A 23,743-nucleotide genomic window follows, 5' to 3' on the forward strand; every position below is an offset into this window, starting at 1 on the left:
CAAGATGTGCTTTAAAGAGAGCATCACTGCAAGGGGAAGATTGCCTAAATCTGTGCCGGCTCAGCATGCTCATCCCAGTTTGCCCTCATTCATTTCTTCCTCTTTAAGTAATGATAGCAGTCATTTAGATATAAGGGGATGTGTCATTATTAATTTATATCCACAGCTTTGCATTAGCTGTAAAGAAATTAATAAATAGAAATGTAATGACAAGTCACTACTGTGTTTGCTAAGCCACTTGTCCTTTGTGTTACATGACAGAGGAATGGAGGGAGCCCTGGGGCATGACCCACGGCAGTAGCAGTTGTGGGAGTCTCCCTTGCAGTGAGTTACTTTCAGTGTGAGCCCACATGTATGTATCCACACAGGTGCACCCTGGAGATCCTCAGAGTTCTGCAGGAGCCACCTGAGCCCTTGGGGATGTGGCAGTAGCAGCTCAGGAGAAAGCAGCTCCTTCCTGACTGCCTGGGCACAGACACAGGGTTGTCATGGTGTGGCCACACGCTGTGTGTTCCCTGCCAGCTGCAGGGTTCAAATCAAAGCACTGCTTGGCTGTCATCACTGAAAAAAAATGTTCCCACTATTCAGCTCATATTCAGTGACATCTTAGCTGCAGGTTCAAAGGTGTTCACTGGGTCTTGAATTTTTACCTTTAATAGTTCTGGCCTCATTCTGGATAAAACCAGATGATCCCATGACAGCAGGCAGGGCCTTTTTCCTTGCACCAGGACTCTGTGGAGGTGTGTGCAGAGCCCTTGAGCAGCACCATGCTGCTGGAAATGGGGTGTTAATCCACAGCAAGTTATTTGAGGCAACTGCAACCTGCTCCAAGTCCCATTTTGCAGCTGATCTAAGGCTCTCTTGTTCCCGTTCCAGGGCTCATTTGTATAACTTTTTTTACATAATGCTTCAAGGCCCTTTGTCCTTCAGGGACGGAAGGTTTTTAATCAGGCAAATTGTTCCGTTAGAAATGAAGCTGTTTTAAAAGTTAGCCCTTGGGGATAGGCTTTGTACAGAGAGGCTTAACTAAGATTCCTATAGAGTTTTGTGGATGGAAGGACTGCAGAGCAGAGGGTTTGCTAATAGGTCCAAGGTTGCAGAGGCAGGAGTCGGGCAGCGTGTTTGGCTCTGTAGATCATACAGTGAGACAAAATCCAGGGGAGCACACAGGCTATGGCTCAGTTAGAGCTGTAGTTTAGTTGGCCAGTGTGTTTGGTAAATCAGTCTTCCAAGGTATCTCTTTTAACCCATATTGTCTGTTTAGCTTGTAAGTACTTCATTTTTCACAAGTGTGTGTTCACACTTCATAGTTGGCTCCTGATCCCATCTGGAGTTCTAGCAATGGCTGAGGTGGAGGGTGCTCTAGTCCAAGTGCTGCTTCTGGTCACATGATGCTACATGGACAGATTACCACCACTCTTGGCTGACTTATTTTTTATCTTTCCTTAGATTACCTAAACCCAGTGGAAGAGAACCCATTTGTTTCCCGACGAAAGAATGGAGATCTCCAAGCTGTGGACAACCCAGAGTACCACAACGCTCCCAACGGGCAGCCCAAAGCAGAGGACGAGTACGTGAACGAGCCATTGTACCTCAACACTTTCGCCAACACCTTGGAAAATACCGAGTACCTGAAGAACAATTTGCCGGAGAAAGCCAAGAAGGCCTTTGACAACCCAGACTACTGGAACCACAGCCTGCCCCCACGGAGCACCCTCCAGCATCCGGACTACCTGCAAGAGTACAGCACAAAATACTTTTACAAACAGAACGGACGGATCCGGCCCATAGTGGCAGAGAATCCTGAATACCTCTCTGAGTTCTCCCTGAAGCCTGGCACTGTGCTGCCCCCGCCGCCCTACAGACACCGGAATACCGTGGTGTAGTGGCTGTGCTCTCACAGAAGTGGAAAGGCAACCCCCTTGTAGCTGCCTCACTCTTACTCTCTCGCTCTCCCTTTCTCCTTGCCGTTGTCCGTCCTCCCTCCCTCCCTCCCTCTCTTTCTCCCATGAGCTTCCTCTTCTTGCCAGTTCACTCATTTTTGATATTTCTAAGTGAAAGGATGTCTCAGAGTTGGTTGCATATTGGGTTTGGAACCAGGAAGGAAGGAAGGAAGTAAGGAAAGAGACTGAAAGAAGGCGTGTACAACCTGGCCTTTCCCACTTTCCACAGATGCAGGGGGTTGGATGCCCAGAGAAGTCAGCTGGTACCAGGAAAGGCCAGTGGCAGTGCTGCTGTCGAGCTTGTTCTCAGTGATTCAACCAGACACTGTAGGGAAAGCCACAGAAAGGCTGATTCTTTCAGCAGGAACTGATGAGAGTCTGTACAGCACTCCTGGAAATCTCCATGCAATTTCCATCAGGGTGAAAAATGGACAATTTTTATATCCTGTGTGATAGTGTAGTAATTGAGATTGAGAATCCAATTTCTTTCTCTAACACTTTCTATCCCAGCAACTGAAAATGGCTAGTGTAGCTTTTCAAAAACATTCAGATCTTCATTGTGGCTTTCCAAGAAATGATGATGTGATTCCCACATACAGCTGAACCCTTCTTCTGAGCCACACCGTGATTTTGTGTCAATTCCCAGCCACAGAGACTCCTGCTCAGAACTGGTACCCTGACACGACCATTTTTGTATGTGTGCCAACACAACAAACACTTTAAACACAAAATACCTTTCAGAAGAGAGTAACAAAACCACACCTCCAATATGTTCCTTTTGAAGCTAAAAAACAGGCCAAGAAATGAAGATTTGTATGCCAAAAGCTTTGCTTTCCTGTTTTATACCTGCTGACTATAAACACTTCAAACGATCATCACTAATTCTTCCCTCTTTTTCTTCTTCATGGTCATGAAGGGAGCTGGGGATGCTGTCAGGCAACACTGAGGACAAGACAGAGAACTGAAGAGTTTGATAGGGGTCACTGATGTTCTGTGGGGTGGGGTGGGAAGGGTCCTTTAAACTGGAAGACAGACACTGGACTGGAGAAAACGCACATAGCGGTTCACTGGAAAGTTAGTTTGCACTTAACCTCTGATTTTATTTGAACTGTTTTCTGGATTTTGAATGAAGCAATATGGAAGTGACCAGCAAAATACAAAATAATAATTTTAAATTAAAAAAAGAAATAATAATTATATGTAAAGGATGACTGTGGAAATGCCAAAATGAAGCAAATCAAGTCTTTGGAACAACGTCTGCCAGTTCTGAGAGGCCGATGCAGTGACTGCTTTAGAGAATACAGTGACAGAGCAGCCAGCTCTTCCTGCTGCTGTATGAAGGGCAGCAGAGCAAGCCCTGGAAAGGATCAGAGGAGGCAAATGTCCTGCTCTGGCTTGTGGCACAGTACAGAATACCATTTTTCTAAAAGGAGGATTACTCTGGCACAGAAGACAGTGCATATGAGGTTTGAGAAGTTAAAATGTGCATGATTTGCAGAGCTTTCTGTCAAAAATGTAAATAAGTATGAGTCAGTCTCCTTGCACTTAGTTCTGCTTTTATCAACCTCATTTTTTAGGTAGACACCCCCTGACATGCTCCTCTTTGGAAATCTCTTTCAAACCAGAGTTCTGGACATTTTTAGTGACTGGAGGCAGGTGGAGCTGGGAAAGGAGGCGTAAGGGCCAGAGACACCGAGGCTTGCTCCTGGCACACCAAGCCCGTGTGTGTAAGAGCATTTGTGAGCCTACTTCCCACCAAACATCTTAAGGAACTATTAGGTACCTTTGGAGATCTGCCTGTCTCTATCCATCAAGGCTTTTAAAGTGAAGAAGCAAAACCTGGTGGATGGCAATCTTGGGTGGTGCAGCAGTATTTCAGTTTATGTGCTTCAGTTCTGTTAGGGTTGAGATCTTTGGGGTGACCTAACCTGGCAACAAAACCAGCAACAACCAGTGGTCTGGAAATGGCATCATCCTCCTCTAAATTCCTGCCATTGCAACAGCTTGCCACCTTTAATCTTAGGGAAGCAGAGGAAGGAGTAAGAAACAAGCAATAGTTACCCAAAGCTTGGTGGCTGAGGGTCAGCTTGACAAAAGTGTGAAGAGATTTCAAACCTGAGTTGGTTGTTACCCTTGTAGATGGAAAACAAACTCTGTGATCACAAGGCTGTTTCAGCCAGTGAGCTGTTTGTGCATCAGGTGTGTCCAGGCCAGCTGCAACCAGGTGTACTCTGAGTACATATCTGAAGGTTCTGAAAGCAGCAAGAACAGGTACAGATCTTTGAGCTGTTAAAAGGAGATCTTCGGTCAAGTCGTACCAAGGTGGTTTGTAGTGACAGGACCAAATGGCCAGGAGACCACTGTCATGGGATAGATAGATACAATCCTGCACTGAGGGGCCTCTTCTGGTGCCTCTGGTAGCTCCTCACCATCTTAGTGGGACAGGGGCAGGCACTGGGCAGGGGCTGGGGCTCAGAGGGTGGAACGAGGCCCTGGCTGGCTGCTCCAGGGAAGGTTTCCCCACAGGAGTGCTCACAGGGTGGAACGAGGCCCTGGCTGGCTGCTCCAGGGAAGGTTTCCCCACAGGAGTGCTCACAGGGTATCATCTGATGCACAGGCCAAGGTCTGCCAGGCTGGGACAACGCTGCCAAGCTGCCTGGGGACAGAGACGGGCACAGGAATGTGGGTGTCCCGTTTCAGCACAGCAGCTGCCCGCAGTACCATAGGTAGGTAGAGAAGGGTTGATTTGTCCCTGAACAAGTCTTGTAACAGAGTAACTCCTAATGGAGAAAAAACATAAAATAAAATCCTGGCACAGCTCACATGTTTGAATTCAGAGATGAACTCCAAGGCTGCTGGGGCAGAGGCAGGCACACCTCCAGAGCCAGGCACTGGGATGGAGCTGCTCACACAAGCTGAGGCCTGTTTGTTCCTCTGGTAATGAAGTTGTGCTCATGTTGGAAACAAGCCCGTGGAGTAATCCAAATGTAAATACTGATGGGGTTTAACAGTTTAACGTTTTATTTCTTACAAGGCTTGAATTATTTATTAATTTAATTTGTTGACTCTGTGTGTGCTATAATACATTAAGTAACATGGAAATGCAGAGGTTCCTGCAAGTGGGGCAGCAGAAAAGCTGGAACAGGAGCTTGGGCTCTGCCTGGCAGCGAGGCTGAGCCGTGCTGAGCCGTGCTAGTGGGGTCTGGGATAGCAGAGGACAGGCAGAGGCTTAATGAACACAGTGATTTGGGATGAGGGAGAACTCCACACACTGCAGCTTCACAATTTTTTTTTTTTATTAGTTTCTGAGCTTCTGGTTTGAGTTGCAGTTGCCAAAACTGGCTCTTGTGTTTTGTGCCATGCTAGTCACTGACCCTTGCCCAACTTGGCAAGGGTCAGTGGGGCTTTGTCAGATTGGCCTGTGTGGTGCCAAGGCTGCTGGTGAACCAACCTCTTTTCCCTGGTGAGAGAAGCAGTTATCTGAACCCTGCTCCTTTCCTCTGGAAGAGAAGTTCTGAGCTATGCTGGCAGGTTTTGCCCCTTTGCAACAGATAGTTTAACCTTGGCTAAAGAAAAAAAGAAAGGGGAACTGAGAGAAGAACTGTTTGGCTGCTTTAATCTGATCAGCAGAAACACCTGGCTGTCCCTAACTTGCATCTTTGCCTTACTGGGTATTGCTGCTGGCTTGGTGAAAGAACCTGGGCAAGTGCACATGGCAAAATCATGGCAAGCATTCAACTGGGATTCATATGGGATGAAACATGAGAGCCAGGCTCTTTAATGCATAATGACAGATTTGGGGGAAAAGCATGTATTTCCACACGCAAACTGGATTTTGTCAGCACAAAGTAGCAGGTGAGCGCATCAACAGAAGTGCTTTGGGTGTAATTCACTCTCTAATGCTACAGAAGTATCTGTACATGGCACACTTGGGTTTTGTGGGTTTTAGAATGCAGTCTCCTGTTTATAAATGCTCTCCTTCCTCCTTTTGTGGCCTGTGTGACAGGAGAGCAGTGACCACCTTTCCAAGAGCATGTTTTTACCCGAGTGTGGATCAGCCTTTGTCCAAGGCACAAAGGAACGTGCTAAAGGAAAGAGAACAATAGCTTATTTTTTCCTGGTCTCTTTCAGTGATACTTGTCTTAGCTGTTATTATCTACCTGAGGGTTATTGCAAGCAGACATGGATGCTGGGGCCGATTGACTCACTGTAACACAATTGGCTGAAACCAACTACTTTTGAGTTTACTTCTTCAGATCTTTTCAGATTTTTCTTTTTCTGCAAAACAGCCAGGAGGGATTCTTACATGGCCATTGGCTCAGATGTAGCAGAATATTTACAACTATATTTCAAACAGGTTGTCTCTCTCAGGTAGCAAGAGATGGAAATAAATCTGCAAAAGGAGCCACCATGTGGGTCTGTTCCAGGTACCCTGAAATCCTTTTCTGTGTACAGAGAAATGTTGTGTTACCTACCCCTGGATGTACTCCTTACTTGGTAGGAAATGTGCTTCTTGACTGCAAGACTCATATGCAATGATCTGACACCTGTTTCCAATAAAGATTTGAGAGGGAGAGCATTTCCCTCACCCTCAGCCACCATCAATCCCAGCCCAGAAGGAAGGAAAGTGGCAGTTCTGGAAGAGCAGTTCAGCCCTGACTCTGTGGATCCAGTTTTGCCATAGCTTTAGGTAGAGCTGAGCAGCACAGGGGAGAAGTATGAGCTGTGAGGTGAGTCAGCCTAGAAATACAGCTTGGTTTTGGGGATGGAAAATCAGATATCAAAGAAAAAATCTTTTTTTGTCTAATGGTGTGTCTGTGTAGGTGTTGTGCATCATGGTGGCAGCTAACGGAATGATGGGATTGTTTGAGCTCTTTTATTCCATCTGGGAGATGAGGAGAGACTGGCACAAGACAGAATGAGGCTGTTGGTCATGTAATTCCCCAGGATAACTGGAGGCATCCCTGTGGGCTGTGCTTCCCTGGCAGCCCAGGCACACGGGGCAGGCATGTCCTTACAGAAGGGACAGCAACCACTGCAGCACCCATGAGCACACTCAGGGACACTCACATTCCAGTGTGCCAGCCCTTTAGGGAGGAAGGAATGGGAGCACCAGATGTGCCCAGGGCTGGCAGCTGGGCAGTGCCCGTGAGTCAGGGTTGGCTGCTCCCTTCACCCTGCACAGCTGGTGTCTCAGGTCTTCCACCTTAGGTTTCCCAAGCACATTTTGGAACTATGGAGCTCAGACAGGTGTTTACATGCTTGGAAGGCTGTTTGACTTGAGGATGAATGGTGAAACAGAGGCTTTAGAATAATGAGAGCTGGGCCTGCAGTTTTCAGTCACCCCTTTGGCTCTTAGAGGGCACCTCAGAGGGGACGATGTCACCTCAATTTCCCTTTGGCAAGGCTTTTTCAAAACGTGGTGGCACATGAAGTCTCTGCACCTGCTCATTTCCAGCTCTGTCACTTGCTGTAGTCTCATTCAGGTGGATCTTTGACCTCTGCTCCTGACAAAACAGCTCATCCATGGTTAGATAAAAATCTTGGATTTGGCTTCAGAAAGCCAGGGCTGGGTGGGGTAGGGTGGCTGGCTGTAGTGCTTGTGCCCCATCAGGCAGGGAGCTGCAGTTGTCAGTGCAGCCTCAGTGCAGCACCACTGTGTGTGTAGGATTCCCTCTTTTTTATTTTCTGCCGGTTGCTAAGCATTTGTTATACAGGTGGAAAAGGTCAGTGTTACAAATGGGGCTTTCAGATTGGGAACAAATAACAGAAATAAAGTTATGTGGTTAGAAGCACCATTCTAAAATGTCCAAAAATCATGTCTCCATGTTAGTTTTAATATTATTTTAGCACAATTTTATTTTACCACTGTGTGGAATAGTGGTTTGTTCCAATGGTAGGCTCCTTGCTCTTGAGGAAATCAGGGGCAGGTGAGGCTGTTGGTGGTGGTGCTGCAGTGATGGCTGGGATCTGCCTGTAAGTTTGGACAATGCAGAGCAATTTTAGGGAACTTTGTGAGTGTTCAGGTGACTGATGGTGATGGCACTCAGTGGGGCTTGAACTGTAGCCAGTCTCATCTCCTAACCAGAGCCAGAGAGACACCTTCCGCCCAGGGGTCTGCAGCAGCAGTACAGGAAAAGGTGTGAGGGGGAAGTCCAAGGACATCCCAATAGGAAACAAGAGAAGTCAAAGCTGGTTTTTTTTTCCTTTTTTATTATTTAATTTTAGAAGTGAGTTTTGTGGACCTTGGCAGAGAGAGGTTTTAAGGGAAGTTTTTTAAGGCATTAGACAGTGTGAGTAGTTATGTGCCAGTTCTTCTCCCCTCACCAATAAAAAAGCCATGAAATCATGCTCCAGTGGTGTTCTGGATGAACCCTCTGGAGTGAAGGTGCATCCTGCCCAGCACCCTTGGGCTGCTGGCTCAGGTGTGACCAGGGCCACAGGTACACAGAGCCATCGGCTGTCACTGAGCACCGCTTGCCAGCAGTTTGGTCCCCAGCCCAACCTTTTAGCTCTCCTAGGGGGGAAACACTGCATTGTCCATAGCACTCTGAAGACTAAACCCTTTTGGGATAACCACAGTAGGGAACTGTGACTGGTATTTTCTAAGTGTAGATATGTATGCCGTTCTTTCGAGGTAAGGTACTCTGACATATGTAGCATAAACTGGTCCTGCTGTTAAATGGGTCGATTATTAACTGAGCAGCTGTGTAGGGGTAGCTAACTTTGAATGCATGAAACCACTGTTCCTCTGGACATGGGACAGGAGCTAGGTGCTGGCTGCTTGTGGGGGTACTTATGGTGGGGTAATGCAAGAGGAAAATGCAGGTGAATGAGAAAACTGGTAATTTTTTATAGCATTTTAATGATGGAAATTGGTACCCATTTGATACATTATTCACAATGGTTTTAATCCCTTCTTTTGCCCAGTTTTTGCTACTTCCCCAACACTGTAAGCTGGAATTGCTAAATAGGTAGCAGCCCTAGTATAGGGAAGGGAAACTGAGGGGAAAAGAAGTCTCTTTCTAAGAACAGAGATAGCCAAATTGTATTTCCTGACCTGGTGGTCTTGAACGACTGACTTTTCAGATGAGGCTCAAATTCAGGCCCTCGGGGATGACATTACTGTCCCCTTGGAATCAAAGGCTCCCACCTGGGAAGTGACACTGGGATAGCACTGAGCTCCTGGTGACTCCTGATCACGGTGCCAGCATGGCCTGGCCCAGAGGAACCAGCAGCAGAGATGGGGTGGTCTGGGTTTTTGTCAATTCTCCGTGTTCTGAAAGAGCCACAACATAAAACAACAATACTTCTGCCTTATGAAGTACCTTCAGAAGAAGAGAGGTGTCAGCATGTTGGGGAAGACACTCATCTCTTGCGAAGTGATGCATTCAGAGTTAGCTGCCTTTCTGAAACAAAAATAAAAAAAAAATTCAAAACCTACTGTATGTTACTTTGAAAATGTGAATAGTATTTTTATAGCTTGTTAAAGACACAGCTAGTTGCATTTGTAAATAAGGATAATGTTGCTTTTATTTTCCTTGTGGACATCATTGTTTGGAACATAATTGTCCTTAGGGTTGATTTGTATATAGGTAATTTGCTTGTGATTTAAGCCGCTCGTCCCCTTTCCTTTCTCTCCCTTCCCACCCTCTGGTTTTGGTTAGAAGTACCATTTTCAGCATTCTGTGTGATTCCGTGTTTTAGCACTATTGTGGTGTGTTCAGACTTTCTGCACTTGCTTACACAGTAGGGTATGCCAATCGTGTGTGGCGTAATGTTACTTTAACCTTTCGTTTCTCATATTTTAGCTGTCGAGAATTAAACACTATTAAAATACTTACTTACCTGGGTTAATATTAGGTACATACTTTAGCATAATTTCCCTTCTTTTCATGGTTTCTTGGGTTTATTCTTTTTTTCCTTTCCCTTCCCTTTTGTCTTGTTTGGAAGCTGGGAAGAAACCTGTGGATCTTCTCTTTGTGTGGTTCTATTCCCCACTCCCGTGTGCAGCCCGGAGTTTCTCCTCATGGTCCTTGGGGTAGAGCTTTATCTGTTTGTTAAGGCAAATGTAGACTGCGACCCACCTTGCATCAACCCACGCTCATCCCAGCTGAACAATTTGAAAACTGTTCTGCCTTTTTGTTACATGAATCTGTCAGAAATATATTTTTAATTTAATATAAATGAAATTCAATAAAATATGAAACAAAGTCTCTGTGCACATGTGAAATCTCTTGGAAGGTGGCTTGAGTGCTGCCAGTGCCCGAGTCCCTATGTCCCTGGCATGGCCCTGAGCTGGGGCAGCCACACACACCCTACACACACACACACACAGAACCTCACACACACCCTACACACACACAGAGCCCAAAACATTCCACACTCCCCCCCTCCACACACAGACAGAACCCCTCACATCCCACCCACACCCTACACACAGGGATCACAGCCTGACCCCAGTTCCAGCAGCCAAGTTCCTGTGGAGCAGCTCCTCCAGCAGCACCCCTCTTCCCTGAATATCCCATGCCCCTCCATGTGTGCCCTGCCCCCACAATCCCAGGGTTATGCAGCTCTGAGGTTTTCATTCTTTTTAAAACAAACCATGGCCCACAAAGGTGTCAGTGCCTATGCCCTGTGCCCCAGCTCACTCACTGGCTGTCCAGTTGCAGCTCATTCACCCACAGCTGCCCTGGCTCAGCTGGGCTGATTTATCCCCCCAGCTTCATTGCTGGAGGCAGTGGCGGGTGGTGTGGGGCAATGATGCATATGTATATTTAGACATATTAATTCAGTGCATACATCAGATCTAGCCCCAAGAACCACACACCCCACTATGCCAACAGGCACCCTCTGGGCATGCACCCCACACCTCCGTGCCTTCATCTCACCCCAGCTCTATAGCTTGGCCATGGCTGGCTCTGCCTTTGGCAGCTGGACCTTTAAACCCAGTTGGAAAACACAGAGATGCTTCCCATGCTCTCAGACGGGCTGAATAAGCCCCCCCCAGGTGCTGCCAGGTGCCCTCAGTCCAATGCCCACTCTGTGTCTCATTTAAAACCCATGATTTGCACATAGTCCTGTGAGATCTAACTGAGGCATTCCCTGCCAGTGCCACAGGTTAATTCCCACGGGGTCTGGCACATGCCCTAACTCAAACTGGTCCCACTGCCCCCAGTCTGCCTTGCTAGCTGGTGAGCATTGCCCTGCATTGCCAGGCCTCTGGAAAGCATTTTAAATTTAGCTAGAAACTCATAAAGGTCATTTGGCTCTTTGAAGTGCATTTTAAAACACTCCAGTCTCCCTGGATTGCAACTCTTTGTTTCATGAATGGCTTCAACATTTTATCCCCAGCAGCCTGGAAAGGTCATTGCAGACACACACAGTTCTCAGTGTTGGAATGCTGGAATGCTGGAACATTCCCCACTGCCTTCAAGGAGTAGAAGCACAAGCTGTGTGTAACAACACCACTTTCTCAAAGCAGGTATGGGTGATGTTATTAAGCATTCACACTTTGGAGCTGTCAGGAATATAAACTCCATTTTCCATAGGAAGGGAAGGGGAAGTGAAAGAGCCCTGCTGCAAGCCCACCTTTCCATGTCCAGCCCCACACCACAAGGCCCTTCCACAGCTGGAGCACACCCAGGGACACACACACGCTGCAAGGCTGCAGCTGATGGAGCCCCACGCATTGGAAACAGTGAGATGCAGGGATTTGGCATCACTGTGATCTTTACAACATAATAGGCCACAACAGAACTTCAGCAACTCTTCAGAAGTGAGCAATACAAGTTTTAAGACACATGCATATACACATGCAAACACACACCCCTTTTCCCCAAGTGGGTTTACTTAACTGGCCGGGTTTACTTAACTGGCCAAAAAAGGAAGGAAAGAAAAGAGTAAATCAACCACCTATTTTTCTAGTGAAATATATTAATTTAAAGCCCTCTGCTACTCATTCAGAGAAGCTTGGCAAAGACCATGGGGTTCAGGTGTTTAAGGTGCCACTAAATAGCACAGTTTAGCTTTTGCAAGCAGTTTCATGCCATATTCCTGGTGATAAAGTTCTTGGAAGCCCTCTGTCACTCATGAACCACATGGGCACACACATATGGAATTATTCAAACCTGACGCCTCATCGCTGAAAAAGTTGATCTTGTACTAAAAGAAAAAAATACCTACGGGGGTTTTTTGAGGAATCTGTTTTGTTTTTGTAGTAGTAGTAGGGGTGTCATCCCCATTCACCCCAGCTTGCCCAGGGTATCCTCACCCTTCACAGTCTGGCTCATGACTGCCCAGTGTTCAGCTTACTGAGGTTTGCAGAGGCAATGCTGGCCAGCTGGCACATTTTATCCTACTGCAACAAGCCTGTGCCCTGAGCACTGGTTTTGGTCCCTCCCAATGCAAAATAAGCAGCCCTTGCTGGCACTGTAACACCTCTGTTAAGGCCTGGGACCTTCCCAGCAGGAGAGGTTGCTTTACCAATTTCACTAACAGTCCCAGAATTCAGACAAATCTCTTTAAAGCTTGCACTCAGTTTGCAAACCATACAAGGACTGTAAAGCTACTGAAGAGGCCAAATGAGCATCTCATTTAAAACAAACCTTCCAATAAATTGAAGTAAAACAGGAAAATAAAAACCATCAGCAGGTAAAAATCAGCTCAGCTTCACTGATGAGGCTGAGGCTGTTGCTAAGGTTCAGGGGTGTTTCCTGTATCATCTCTCAAAAACTGGGCCAGCAAACATTTTGGAAGCTGCTGCCAGAAGCTAGAAAAAGTCAGGAGAGAGAAAACCAAGCTTCCCTTTGGCTCCTTTAACTTTTAAGCTATAACACACTGCTCGTCCTAATTTCTCTGCCAGGCTTACAGGGAAGCCATCATTGTGGTGGGACAGGCTGTACCAGGCATTCTCTCCGACTGGGCAGAAACACAGGGCTCTAAGACAGAGTCAAGAACAGTACTGTGAGGGCAGTGAGTCGGGAGCTTACCAGAAAAGCTGTATTTGTTCCCTGATCCCTTAGTTTTGGCAAATCCTCTCCTGGCACAGGAAGGCTGAACCTGAAATGTGTCCTCCTGAGGCATTTTAAGACCACATCACTAAATGTCTGCCAGATGAACAACTGGGAGCATTTTGGTTTCAGTCAACTAAAACATTTGCTTGGTCCTTTTGAAAAATTGGTGGAGGGTGGTGTAGGGGCGGTGGCGCTTTTTTTGGTTTGTGTTATTGGGGGAGCTTTTGTTTGGGTTTTTTTCTTTAGCTCTCTATACAGATTCCCCCCAAGCAGGTTCCTAGGGACATTTGGAGTGTTGGTACAGCACCAGTGCATTCCCTGCTCCCTCCAGCCTGTCCCAAGTAGATAATCTGCTCTTCTGCAGTCAAAGTTTGTTCCTTCCTGGGGCAAAAATTATTTTAAAGGTTGGCCGGAAAGGAGGCTAAACCATCTCACAACAGCTCAGACCTTTGCTCCTCGTCCACCTGGGGTTTTGCTGTTTGAGGCCAAGCCCTCTCCAGCCTCCAATGCAGCCACCAAGCAGATCTTCCAGTCCACGGTCACCACATTAACACCCAGACTGTCTCAGCTGCCACAGAGAAAACTGACATGGGCCAGGGGGGTTATGACATGATGGGGCAGATAAAGGCAAATTGTCTGGGCAGTCATGGGTACCTGTGACAATAGTTTGCCCCTCAAAGAGCCCCTAAGACCACAGGCAGCCTTCCCATCCTCCAAGCGATGATACTGCTGGGAACAGCTGGGTGAAGACCCCCAGCATGCCCACAGCCCAACTCAGGGAGCTGGCATGAGTCTTTACAGGTGATTATTTAGAAAAAAAAAATTAAATTATCATACTTAGAAAACCGTTTCCATGCTGTCTGCAACCCTCCATTCCAGCCCATCTTCCCCATCAGAGCACAGAGTTGCTGCGTTTTTAACCCTGACCACACAAGCCTTTGCTCAAGGGGACAGCCAGCAATTCCAAAGGGGCAACCACTCCATAGCTCCAGCCTGTCATGCCTGCTCACTGCTCCAGAAGGAACAGCTGGAAAATAGCCAGCACAACTGCAAAATTCTTCTCCCTACGAAAAATCCTGCCCACTACCCTCTGCTTTTTTCACACCAAGAAAAGTCTTTACTATTATGCAAAAAAAATTTGTAGCAGTTGCTTCGTGCAAAACACCAGCAAGTCAACAAGGTTGTGGCAACAAGGGAAGAAGTCATATTTTCCTTTCAGCCATGCCCACAGCAATCTGCTTTATCCCTGTCACACAGGGCACTTGTTGCTGTGCCCCCTGCAAGGGCCTTGTGCAGAGCTGCACAAAGGAATAACAACAAAGGAAATATTGTGTTCCCACAAAATAGAAGTCACCATGATCTTTCAGACCTCCTTACCAGATGTGTTCCTGGCAAAGGGAACGGATAGGCAGAGGGGAGGGGAGGAGGGATGAACAAATAACTGTACTGTGTGAGAAGCATCTGAACTTTTTCATGTCCTGCTGCTTTGGCACTTGTGTCTTTCTGTCTTTCTCTGTGTCTCTGCCTCTGACCCTACTGGTCCAGATGGGGCTGGGGACTGCAGGACTTCCCTGCTTTCCTCAGCAGCTGAACCATGAAGGCATCACACGCTGCAGGCAGGGCACAGGGAAGGCAACCTGGAAAGCCAACAGGACACAGCTCCAGTGAAATCCAGCTTGCCAGCAGCAGGATCCAACTATTCAAACACAGATCAGTCACCAGTGAGTGGTCCTGCACACCATTGCCTCAGAGACACAAAGCAGCACCTGGGGATGGAAACCACCTGTCCTTTGCTCCTCCTTTGCTATGGATGGGAATAGTTTTCCACAGAGGAGTTGTTTCCTTATTCTATTACCTTCTAACATGGCAGATGGCACATTTGGGTTCCCCAGCTGTGCTGGATGCCAAATCATTGCTTTACATTTCAAAGGAGCTGTGGCACCTCTGAATCCTGCTAAAGCAAGGGAAACAAACCTTAGATAGGGATACACACCGATTACGACTGAACACTGAGGCCACCCTGCCTGCACTGTTGTCTGTAGGACGTGATTTACAGAGGAGAAGCCCAGCAGGAGCCTGTCTCTGTCAGGTGCTGCCTGTCTGCAGAGAGCTGTGTCCTGGGCACACTCCAGCCCCCCAGCACAGTGATTCCCTCAGATGAACCAGGCATTTCTGGAGGCCCTGACCAAATGGACACACAAACACAGGCAGGGGCACCAGCCCACAAACAAAGCCATTTACCCCTGTGCTGCCATGCTGTGCAGTTTGGTCTGAGTGACCTGAACAGAGAGCAGGGAAGCAGGAAAGAGGAATTGTTTGAGAAATATTTTCTTGACTGAATTTGCTGCTTTGCTAAAACCAGTGTTTGGTGGGGTGGTGGTGGCTTCCAACCAAGAGCCAGGAGTTGTGGAAGGAAGTGGGGACCAGAAAGCCTCTGAGGACCCCAGCAAATACGATATCAACCAGACTTAGACAGGAGTTGTTTGTGTATCTGGGGCAGACTGCCATTAGATGTCCTGCCATTAGATGTATTGTCTTGGCCAGAAGAGAGAAATGAGGCAAGAACTTTCTTTCTCTGCTGCTTTATCTGCTCTATGCAGAATTGTCAGATTATGCAGAAATACCAAGCATCAGACAGTGAAATGTTTGCACTGCATTTGCATCGTTTCCAGAGCAGAGTAAAACATGCTCATTTTGATTGACAGTATCTCTAACCTCAAGGGAGAAAATAATTGTGCACAGAAGGCAGGACTAATGACTGAGTAGTTTTCCAGTTCTGGTCCACAGCTACCATGGGCTGAGCTGGCTCCCAAGTCCTCAAGGGCAGCAGAACTATGAGCTGACCCTGCCAGGCCCTGGCTTGCCGGCACCAACACCCACCACGTACTCACTGACCTCAGGGGATAGGCACAGAGCAGGCAGACACATCCATACAGCACACCAAACATGCTGTGGGTGTGCTCATCAAGGCAGCTCTGGTGAGTGCAAAGCTCTGCACACCAGTGAGGCTGGAGTGATGGATCATTTTTCTGGAAGAGACCTTAGGTGTGCTGCCACTCCCCTTCCGACAGTCCTATGCTCTCCAGCTGTTTTTAGCCCTGTTTCTGTACCAATGCCATGGTGGCCAAGTGACCACTTCAGCATACACGGATATGTGACACGGAAAAATAACTCAGTGTCAGGGACTTTACTGTTCCTGCTGGTTTTTTGTTCTTTGAGCCATAATCAGTGGCAACCAAAATCTGTGAGCAAGCAGTTTCTGATGGGTCTGATGTCACACAAATTTATAAAGAAGTTTTCAGGTGGATCAAAGCAGGGGATTTGGAATGTAAATGATTAAGAGCAGCTATTTGTGTCCAAGCACAGAGGCTGAAACACCTGAGGCTGTAAACCCCAGTGCTGCATGGGTCTGACTCCACCCCCAGGGTGCATCCCAGCCAGGGTGGCAATAGCAAGCTTTCACCTCCCGAATCAGGGCAACACTCACCAGTTTGTTCCCAGCAAAATCTCACAGCTCCAAGTTACCTGTATCCAGACTGCAGCTTGGCTTTCACCTGTCCATCACCTCTGTGAGAGATCATCAGCAGCTGTCCCTGAACACTGCAGGTAGGATGGAGAGGCCTGAGAGCACAGCCTGCCACAGTGATGCATGGGGACACATCCCATCCCAAGGGGATGCTGGTGCCCTGCTCCCCAGCATCTGGGGGAAGCCTCACTGGGGGCAGCAGGGCTCAGCAGGTTTTGCTGGCACCACATGGATCTGATGTCTGGTTCTAAGGTTCCTGGGCAACTTTTTTTGTTTCTTATTACATCTGTTATTCCACAACCCCTGGCCAAAAGTGTGATGGAGGTTACTGCAGTCTGGTGGGCAGAAAGATCTCAAAGCATCCAACCACCAAATGTGGGAGAGATGACAGAGACATTAATCTCCTAAATGATTCAGCTGATTGGGTTTTTTATTTCCTTGGAATCCACGTACTGTTCTGGGTCTTTCTTGGTAAGTGAGGCAAAACCCCACTGAACTTTAATAGCATGGAAGAACTTTACCAGGTGGGTCTCTGAAACTGCAATAGTTAAAATAAGTTAGACTCCAAATTTATCAGAGCTCAGAATAGTGAACTATTCAGTGGGTACCTTTGTGCAGGGAAGCTGCTTCATTTCAGTCAAACAGAATGGAGAAACAGTGGAGCATGTTTCCTGTCATACTAGAAATATTCTTTAGGTTTTAATAAAGACAAAAAGAGGAGGAGTAGGTGGATATTTTAGAAGCTATTATTCAATAGTTTCTAATGGTATCTACAGTAATTTGGGAATAATCTCGAGGAATGACATCCATATCACAAGAGAGGGGCTATGTCTCCTGCTGCTCCTTGCAACAAGGGCAACACAGGGAAGAGTAGGAAACCTTGGATGGTACAATGGGCTCAGCCATCCCAGGTTTAAGTGCCTTTCTGAATAACAGATTTAAAATGCTTTTGAACTTATCAGGAGAATGAAGACTTGAGAGACTTTGGATTAAACTCACAAGGCAGGCAAAAGATGGCAGGAGATGCTTTGCCTAAGATTTCCCGTCATGCCAGTGCTAGAGCCAACAAACAAACCCTGACCTCCTAACTCCCAGGCCAGGGACCCACTGAGCGGGATCACCTTGTATTGCAGTCCAGCATGGGTGCCTGGGGCTGCACAGGAAACTGGAAAGGGACACAGTTGGGACAACTGGCCCCAACCAACCCAAAGGATATCCCAGACCATGTGACCAGATTGTGTTCAGTATATAAAGCAGAGGGGAAGAAGGGGGAACATTCAGAGTGATGGCATTTTGTCTTCCCAAATCACTGTTACGTGTGAAGGGGTCCTGCTCTCCTAGAGATGGCTGAACACCTGCCTGCCCATGGGAAGGGGAGAATTAATTCCTTGTTTTGCTTTGCTTGTTTGTGGCAGATTTTGCTTTACCTGTTAAACTGTCTTTATCTCAACTCACAATTTTCCTCAGTATTATGCTTCTGATTCTCTGCCCTGTCCCATCAGGTGCAGCTGAGTTTGGGTTAAATCATGACACACTGTTGTGCTTACACTCCTTATTGTCAGATCTGAAAGCTGGGTGAGAAGAGATGTGAGACTGCCCTGAATTACATTACTTTTTAACTCATTGAAGCAGTGATATCTTTTTGGTTTTCATACCACCCTTTCAAAATCCACCTGCTGTGTCACAGTGCTTGGCAAGCTGGCAGTGAGATGCTAGAAGACTGCATTGTGATGGCAGACAGCAAGCCCAGACATCAACATGCCCCAGATGCCTGTTAAGAGAGGGCTTAGACCTCAACCCCAGCAGGGTCTTGTTGTATGCTAGGCTTTGGAGAAAGCAGGGAGGTGCTAATACAGTCCTGCCACATCAGATGTGGAGACAGGAGGTGGTCACAGCCACAGCCACTTTCCAAGTCCAGCTGGAGACCAGAGAGGATTGCTTTCTTGAGGAAAAGGAATCATTTGTTCTTCATGTGTACCACTGATGACAACAGAAACTTTAGATTTACCATACCTTCGTGCGTAGACAGCCTCTGAAACCATCAGAGCAGACAGCTCTCCTCGTGGTTGTGACTGGCACCAGTTTTACCACGTCTGCAAAATACATCATTGTAAACTCATTTCCTGCCCTGCCTCATTTGTGACAGGAGGCTGAGACTGCTGTTAAGGACTAACACAGGGGATGCTGCCAATCCAGCACAGCCAGAGGCTTTCCTTCAAATACCAAGAAATTCACTTTTCAAGAGCAGCAGTGTATGGGACATTACCCCAAATGAGAATTTCTGCAAGGTACTGTGCCTTGTGTACTGGAGGACCTCCAGGTTGAGCTGGAGTAAAATCTCTCCCCAGCTGAAAAGCCACAGTGCTTGGATTTGTGCAGCAACAGTGGAAGATCCACGCAGTCTGCAATGTGTCTGTTTGTCCTGCACGAGGCTGTTATCCTCAGATGTCACTGCAGGGTATCACAGGGGCTGGGCAGGAGGATGGCATGGACAGGGCATTTCCTGTCACTCTGGACTGCTGCCTTCTCATTAAAAGTTGAACTTTGTACAAGTAGCTGTAATTTTCTCACTTCCTTCTGGAGCTTGACCTGAAGGAAATAGACACATTTAGGATACCTGGCTTAACACTAGAAACTTTCTGGTCAGATGAGGGCACTGACAGCTCAGTCAGAAGTGGAGACGAGAGAAAATGTCCTTGTTCAGAAAGACCTTGTGCCCCTTTGCTATACTTGTGTGGTCCCACTGAGCCCCTATGGATCCCTTGATCAACAGCTACTTTTCTTTTAAAATAAGTCCAGAATCACCCTGTCAGGACACTTCCCCACCATGAGGTTAATGAAGAGTCCACCAGATGGACAAAACAGGGAAAGTCTCAGTCCTAAAGTTCATCACTTAAATATCTCTTCACTGGAAAGCACTAATTGTTGAACAGGAAAAAAAAATTGAGTCTACTGCCGTATATTAAATTAGTTATTCCCCCCCATGTACATAAACCAGGACACCAGAAGCAAAAGCTAGTGACATTTATATCAGAAAAAAAAAACAGACGTGTCTATTTTCCTGTGTCCCACAGAACCCAGCCTGAAAAAGAGAGAGGGATGATGACTTTTCAACTTATTTAATAATGCAAAACCTGAGGAAAGGGCATGCTGCACAGACTACCGAAGAGAGATTGCAAATAGATGGACTTGCTGATAGTACACTACTTGCTTCTGCTATTCCTCTCTTGACACAGCGTCTGCTGCCTACCAGAGCAATCATATCCAAGTGTAATTGTCTAACAATTGTTCCGCACTGAGGAAATAGTTCTGATTACAGACATTAACAAGTTTAGGCATTAAGCTTCCTCACTGTAATTACCCTTGAGCTTAGTCTCACAAATGAATTAATGTGCTGATTGCTTGGACTAATAGAACAAGCAAAAGGGTGATGAATTGCTTCCAAATCAGTTAAAATCAAGCGTGACATCATTTAATTAATTTCAGGCCTTGAGGGGAGGAGAAAAAGGGTCAGCATGATGCTGAAAAGAAAGGTTTCTCTCCCTTAGTGATTTCTTTGGAGACAGAAATATGCAAACAGGGGAGGATGTGGCTGGGGAAAGGGAAGAGGTGCACCAGGTGAAAAGGTGTATGCTGAAGATGGGACTGTGCAATTTCTGTGTTTGAGCAGGCAGGTGCAGGTGGCTGTGGCTGCGTGACCGATTCACTGCAGCTGACAAAGGTGCAACACGTGGATTTCTTCTGGGTAGGAACAGGTGCATTGGTCACCTCACTTCGAATTTTAGTCATTCCTGAATTCATATACAAACCCTGCTTCTCCCCCAAGCAGACAGCCCACTACTGGCCTTCCCAAGGGCCACAGTTCCTCTGAGAGAGCTGAGTGTCTGATGACAGCATTGTCAAAAGCCCTCTCCTTGGTCATGTATTCTGACAGGGGATCATTTGCCAGGCTGACAGCACAAGGCTTGGCTGGCCACTGCTACCATGAACAGGTAAGACTGTTACCCTCCTTGACTTCTCCTCCCAGTCAGGTTTTTTTCAGAAAGGAACAAAAGGGGTCAATGGAAAAGACATGGCAGGGCTTTGGACTGCTGCTGTGAAGTACAGACTCTCTTAGGCTAAAGTTCCCTTCAGATGGCTGCCCACCTGTAAAACAAAATGGCATGGCACAAGGAGCTTATACCTGACAGGGTTCCATGTGGAGTTTCTCCTTGCAGCCCAACAGATAATGACCCATCACCAACTTAGATTTTGTATCACACGGATATCCTACACAAACAGCCACCAGTAGAGAAGGTTTTATAAATCAAAGGTTTCCATTGCAGCTCACATCTAGAATAGGGTTCTGCAGTAGGGAGCAGACTAGTGAAAAGCAGACTGAAAAAGCTGGCAGAGAAATTTTCCTATTTTTTACAGCTGCTTATGAAAGTCTCCTTTCTCATGCAAGCTAGCTTTAAACAGTGTAGAGGGTTTTGTAAACCAAGACTATCTCACAGGAGTAGACTTGTTATGCACAATCTTGTTTTCCACACTGAAGGAAATATTTTGAAATGGGTGTCGTAGCATTCAGCCAATCACTCTGGGAGGTGTATGGTCAAGCACCCAATAATGTTATACCACTTTTGTGAACAAAGCTATAAAATGAGTCTCTAATTAATTAAATAATTCCATTCTATCCTGGACTCGAATTCTGTGTCGTTCATCTCGCCGTCCCTGTGGACAGCAGCAACAGGGGGATACTTTACAAACACAGTTGTGGCCTGATGACAGTTTAAACACGTTAGCAGCACACACAGACATACACCTACCTGTACACAGACACTCCAGGATTTGCGCCCTGGAGACACACAGTGCTCATCTCTCCTAAGTGTACATATGTGACATAAAATACACCTTCAGTGACACACACAGACAAGAAAGCACAAAAAAAAGTATACCCAAACACTTGATTTCACGTAAATGGTAAGGACTTTTGTCACTGCTGATTTCAGTGGGAGCTGCATAAGGCCCACAGTTCTTTCACTTTAGGTTTAATCTACATTTTGTTTCCATGAATTCTGGAGCAGTGAAGGGAAGGAGGTAATGAGACATGTGAAAGCCAAATTTGAAGATAATTCATTCTCATAAGAGTGGAGAGCCAGCATGCTTTATGGCAGAGCCTGGCTGCCCCTTCTTTAGAAAAAGGACCAACTCCCCTCTGTTACTGAGAACAGTAGTTTGGGAGTCTTCCTGTGACAAGATTGTTGCATGGGATTTTCCAGAGACCAGAAGTCCAGCAGCCCAATATCAACACCCTCTGGCAGCATTCATCATATTCTTGGCTATTTTAATCCATCCTGTCACCCTGGTGACAGTACAGCTTATGAGTCCATTTGTTTGATACAGACCTACAATAAATCCAGTTAGTGGAGCAGAGTACAGGTGACAGTCATTGTGATATAGAGCAGATTCCTTATTCCCAGAACACAATCTTGCAAGGCATCAGGCATCTCCTGAGATGCCCATAGCTCTATTTGCTCTGTTTTTAAATGACAACCAGCAAACAACAGCAAAGAGCACCAGCAGCCTGGCACTAACATTCACACATGCAAAAGGTCTGAAGGTCCTGAATTTCCTTTCCTAGTGGTGACCTGACAAATTCTCTGCAGCCTCACCAGTGGCACCTTCATGGGCAGTCAGAGATCTTGAAGAAGACCCAGCTGTCCCTTCCTTGTTCATCCAGCTTATCACAGAGGTGCTGGTTCTGCTCTGACAGCTCTGGCTACTCTGTGCTGTGAGTCTCACTCTGCTCTGCTTTACTCCTAAGGAGGAAAAGCTCATCACACTTGTTCTTTCATTAAATCAACACATGGTGCCCATGCTAGGGACCAGTTTGGCCCAGTAAAAACAAAACCAAACACCACAACCAAATGGTGGCAGAGGTGCAAATAATTGGCACTGACGCGTTTTGGAAATCTGGCCATGTACTGCTGGAGACCCAGCTCTGCATTTGGTGGGCAAGCCACCTTTAGGGCTCTGCAGAACTGGAAAGGAAATCAAAAAAGTGGTCTGGTTGAGAACTGATTTTTAATGGTAACTAAACTTCCAGCCCAGCCCTCCTGTCAGTCACTTCCTGAAAGTCTGGTGGGATGAATTTGTGACTCAGAGGGATTTATGCACCTTAGCACCATAGGGGATCTGGGCCTTTTTCTGTACTTCAATTCTCCAGGTGTAAAGAGGAATAAAAAGCCCCACTCATCTCTGAGGGATGAAAGGTTTACAAAATGCTCACAAACTGTGCTACAGGGGGTTGCTCTCCTAAGCATCTTGCAGGGACTTCTTGGCAGCATGACAATGCCATGGTATTCTAACGGCAAGAGAGGGATTTGCTTTTACAATATGACATTTGCCAGACAATTAAGGTAAAGAGCTGTGTGCTATAATCATTTTTAGTATTAAACACACACAGTAAAAAATGTTTAAAGGCACATGGGGTTTTTTATGAATATAGGACACGATGCTTTGCACATTATTGAAAGAATTCTTGCTGCTACCATAAACTTCAGTTCAAACTGTGTAATTATTACAAGGAACTTTTTTTTCTCCCATTATATATTAACTGCACCTAAGAGATCCAGAACTGAAAGGATCTGAGCTTTCCTAACTTAATGGTTGGAGAATTTGCTCTGTGTGTTCCTTCTTTTACTTCTGTCATAGTCAGTCATGGTCTGAGAGATTGAAACAGATAAATAAAAATGTGTTATGCTCTTATTGTCCAGTGTCATAGAAACCTGCATTACACTCATGAACTACAGGGAAAGACAGGAAATCATATAATGATTCACAAGTCTTTTTCTATTTCCATTTCCACAGGACTGCTTTCATCATTTCCCAGAATGGATTTAAGGTTTCGGAGGTAGCCTCCACTGTCATCATGCAGCCCGCAAACATCAAATAGGAGGCACCCAGGAAGATGCCATGGCAGCAAAACCAGACACAGAGGCCCTGCCTTCCTATATTCCCCTCCCTTCCTATATTCAGAGTGTTATTGTATTCATGTTAATTGTTTAGATCACCCCAATGCCAACAAGATTGCAGAAAGGATGTTTCCTGTACTTCCCTTTTTCAAGAATACAAAACCAAAATCCTTGAGGCCCTGGTCCTGACCCCGAATCAAACTAGCTTCCCAAGACAAGGTCTACTGGGAACATAGGCTTTGGCACTACCACCAGAGCTGTGGGGGATGAGATGCTGGACCTACCATGCAAGAATTATGTGAC

General features: G+C 46.5%; 1 protein-coding gene across 3 annotated transcripts in view; it reads left to right on the forward strand.

Annotated features, from left to right (window-relative positions):
• ERBB4 (erb-b2 receptor tyrosine kinase 4) overlaps positions 1-10,157 on the forward strand; it is a 574,516-nt gene extending 564,359 nt beyond the window's left edge. For all 3 annotated transcript variants that reach the window (XM_069021790.1, XM_069021791.1, XM_069021792.1), the window contains one exon: positions 1,450-10,157. In XM_069021790.1, coding sequence (XP_068877891.1) covers positions 1,450-1,886 — 437 coding nt within the window. In that variant the 3' untranslated portion in view covers positions 1,887-10,157. The remainder of the gene's footprint in view (positions 1-1,449) is intronic.
• The last annotated feature ends 13,586 nt before the right edge of the window (positions 10,158-23,743 follow it).

This window comes from Aphelocoma coerulescens, chromosome 7 (assembly GCF_041296385.1).
Source record: "Aphelocoma coerulescens isolate FSJ_1873_10779 chromosome 7, UR_Acoe_1.0, whole genome shotgun sequence".
In the NCBI taxonomy this organism is placed as follows: Eukaryota; Metazoa; Chordata; class Aves; order Passeriformes; family Corvidae; genus Aphelocoma; species Aphelocoma coerulescens.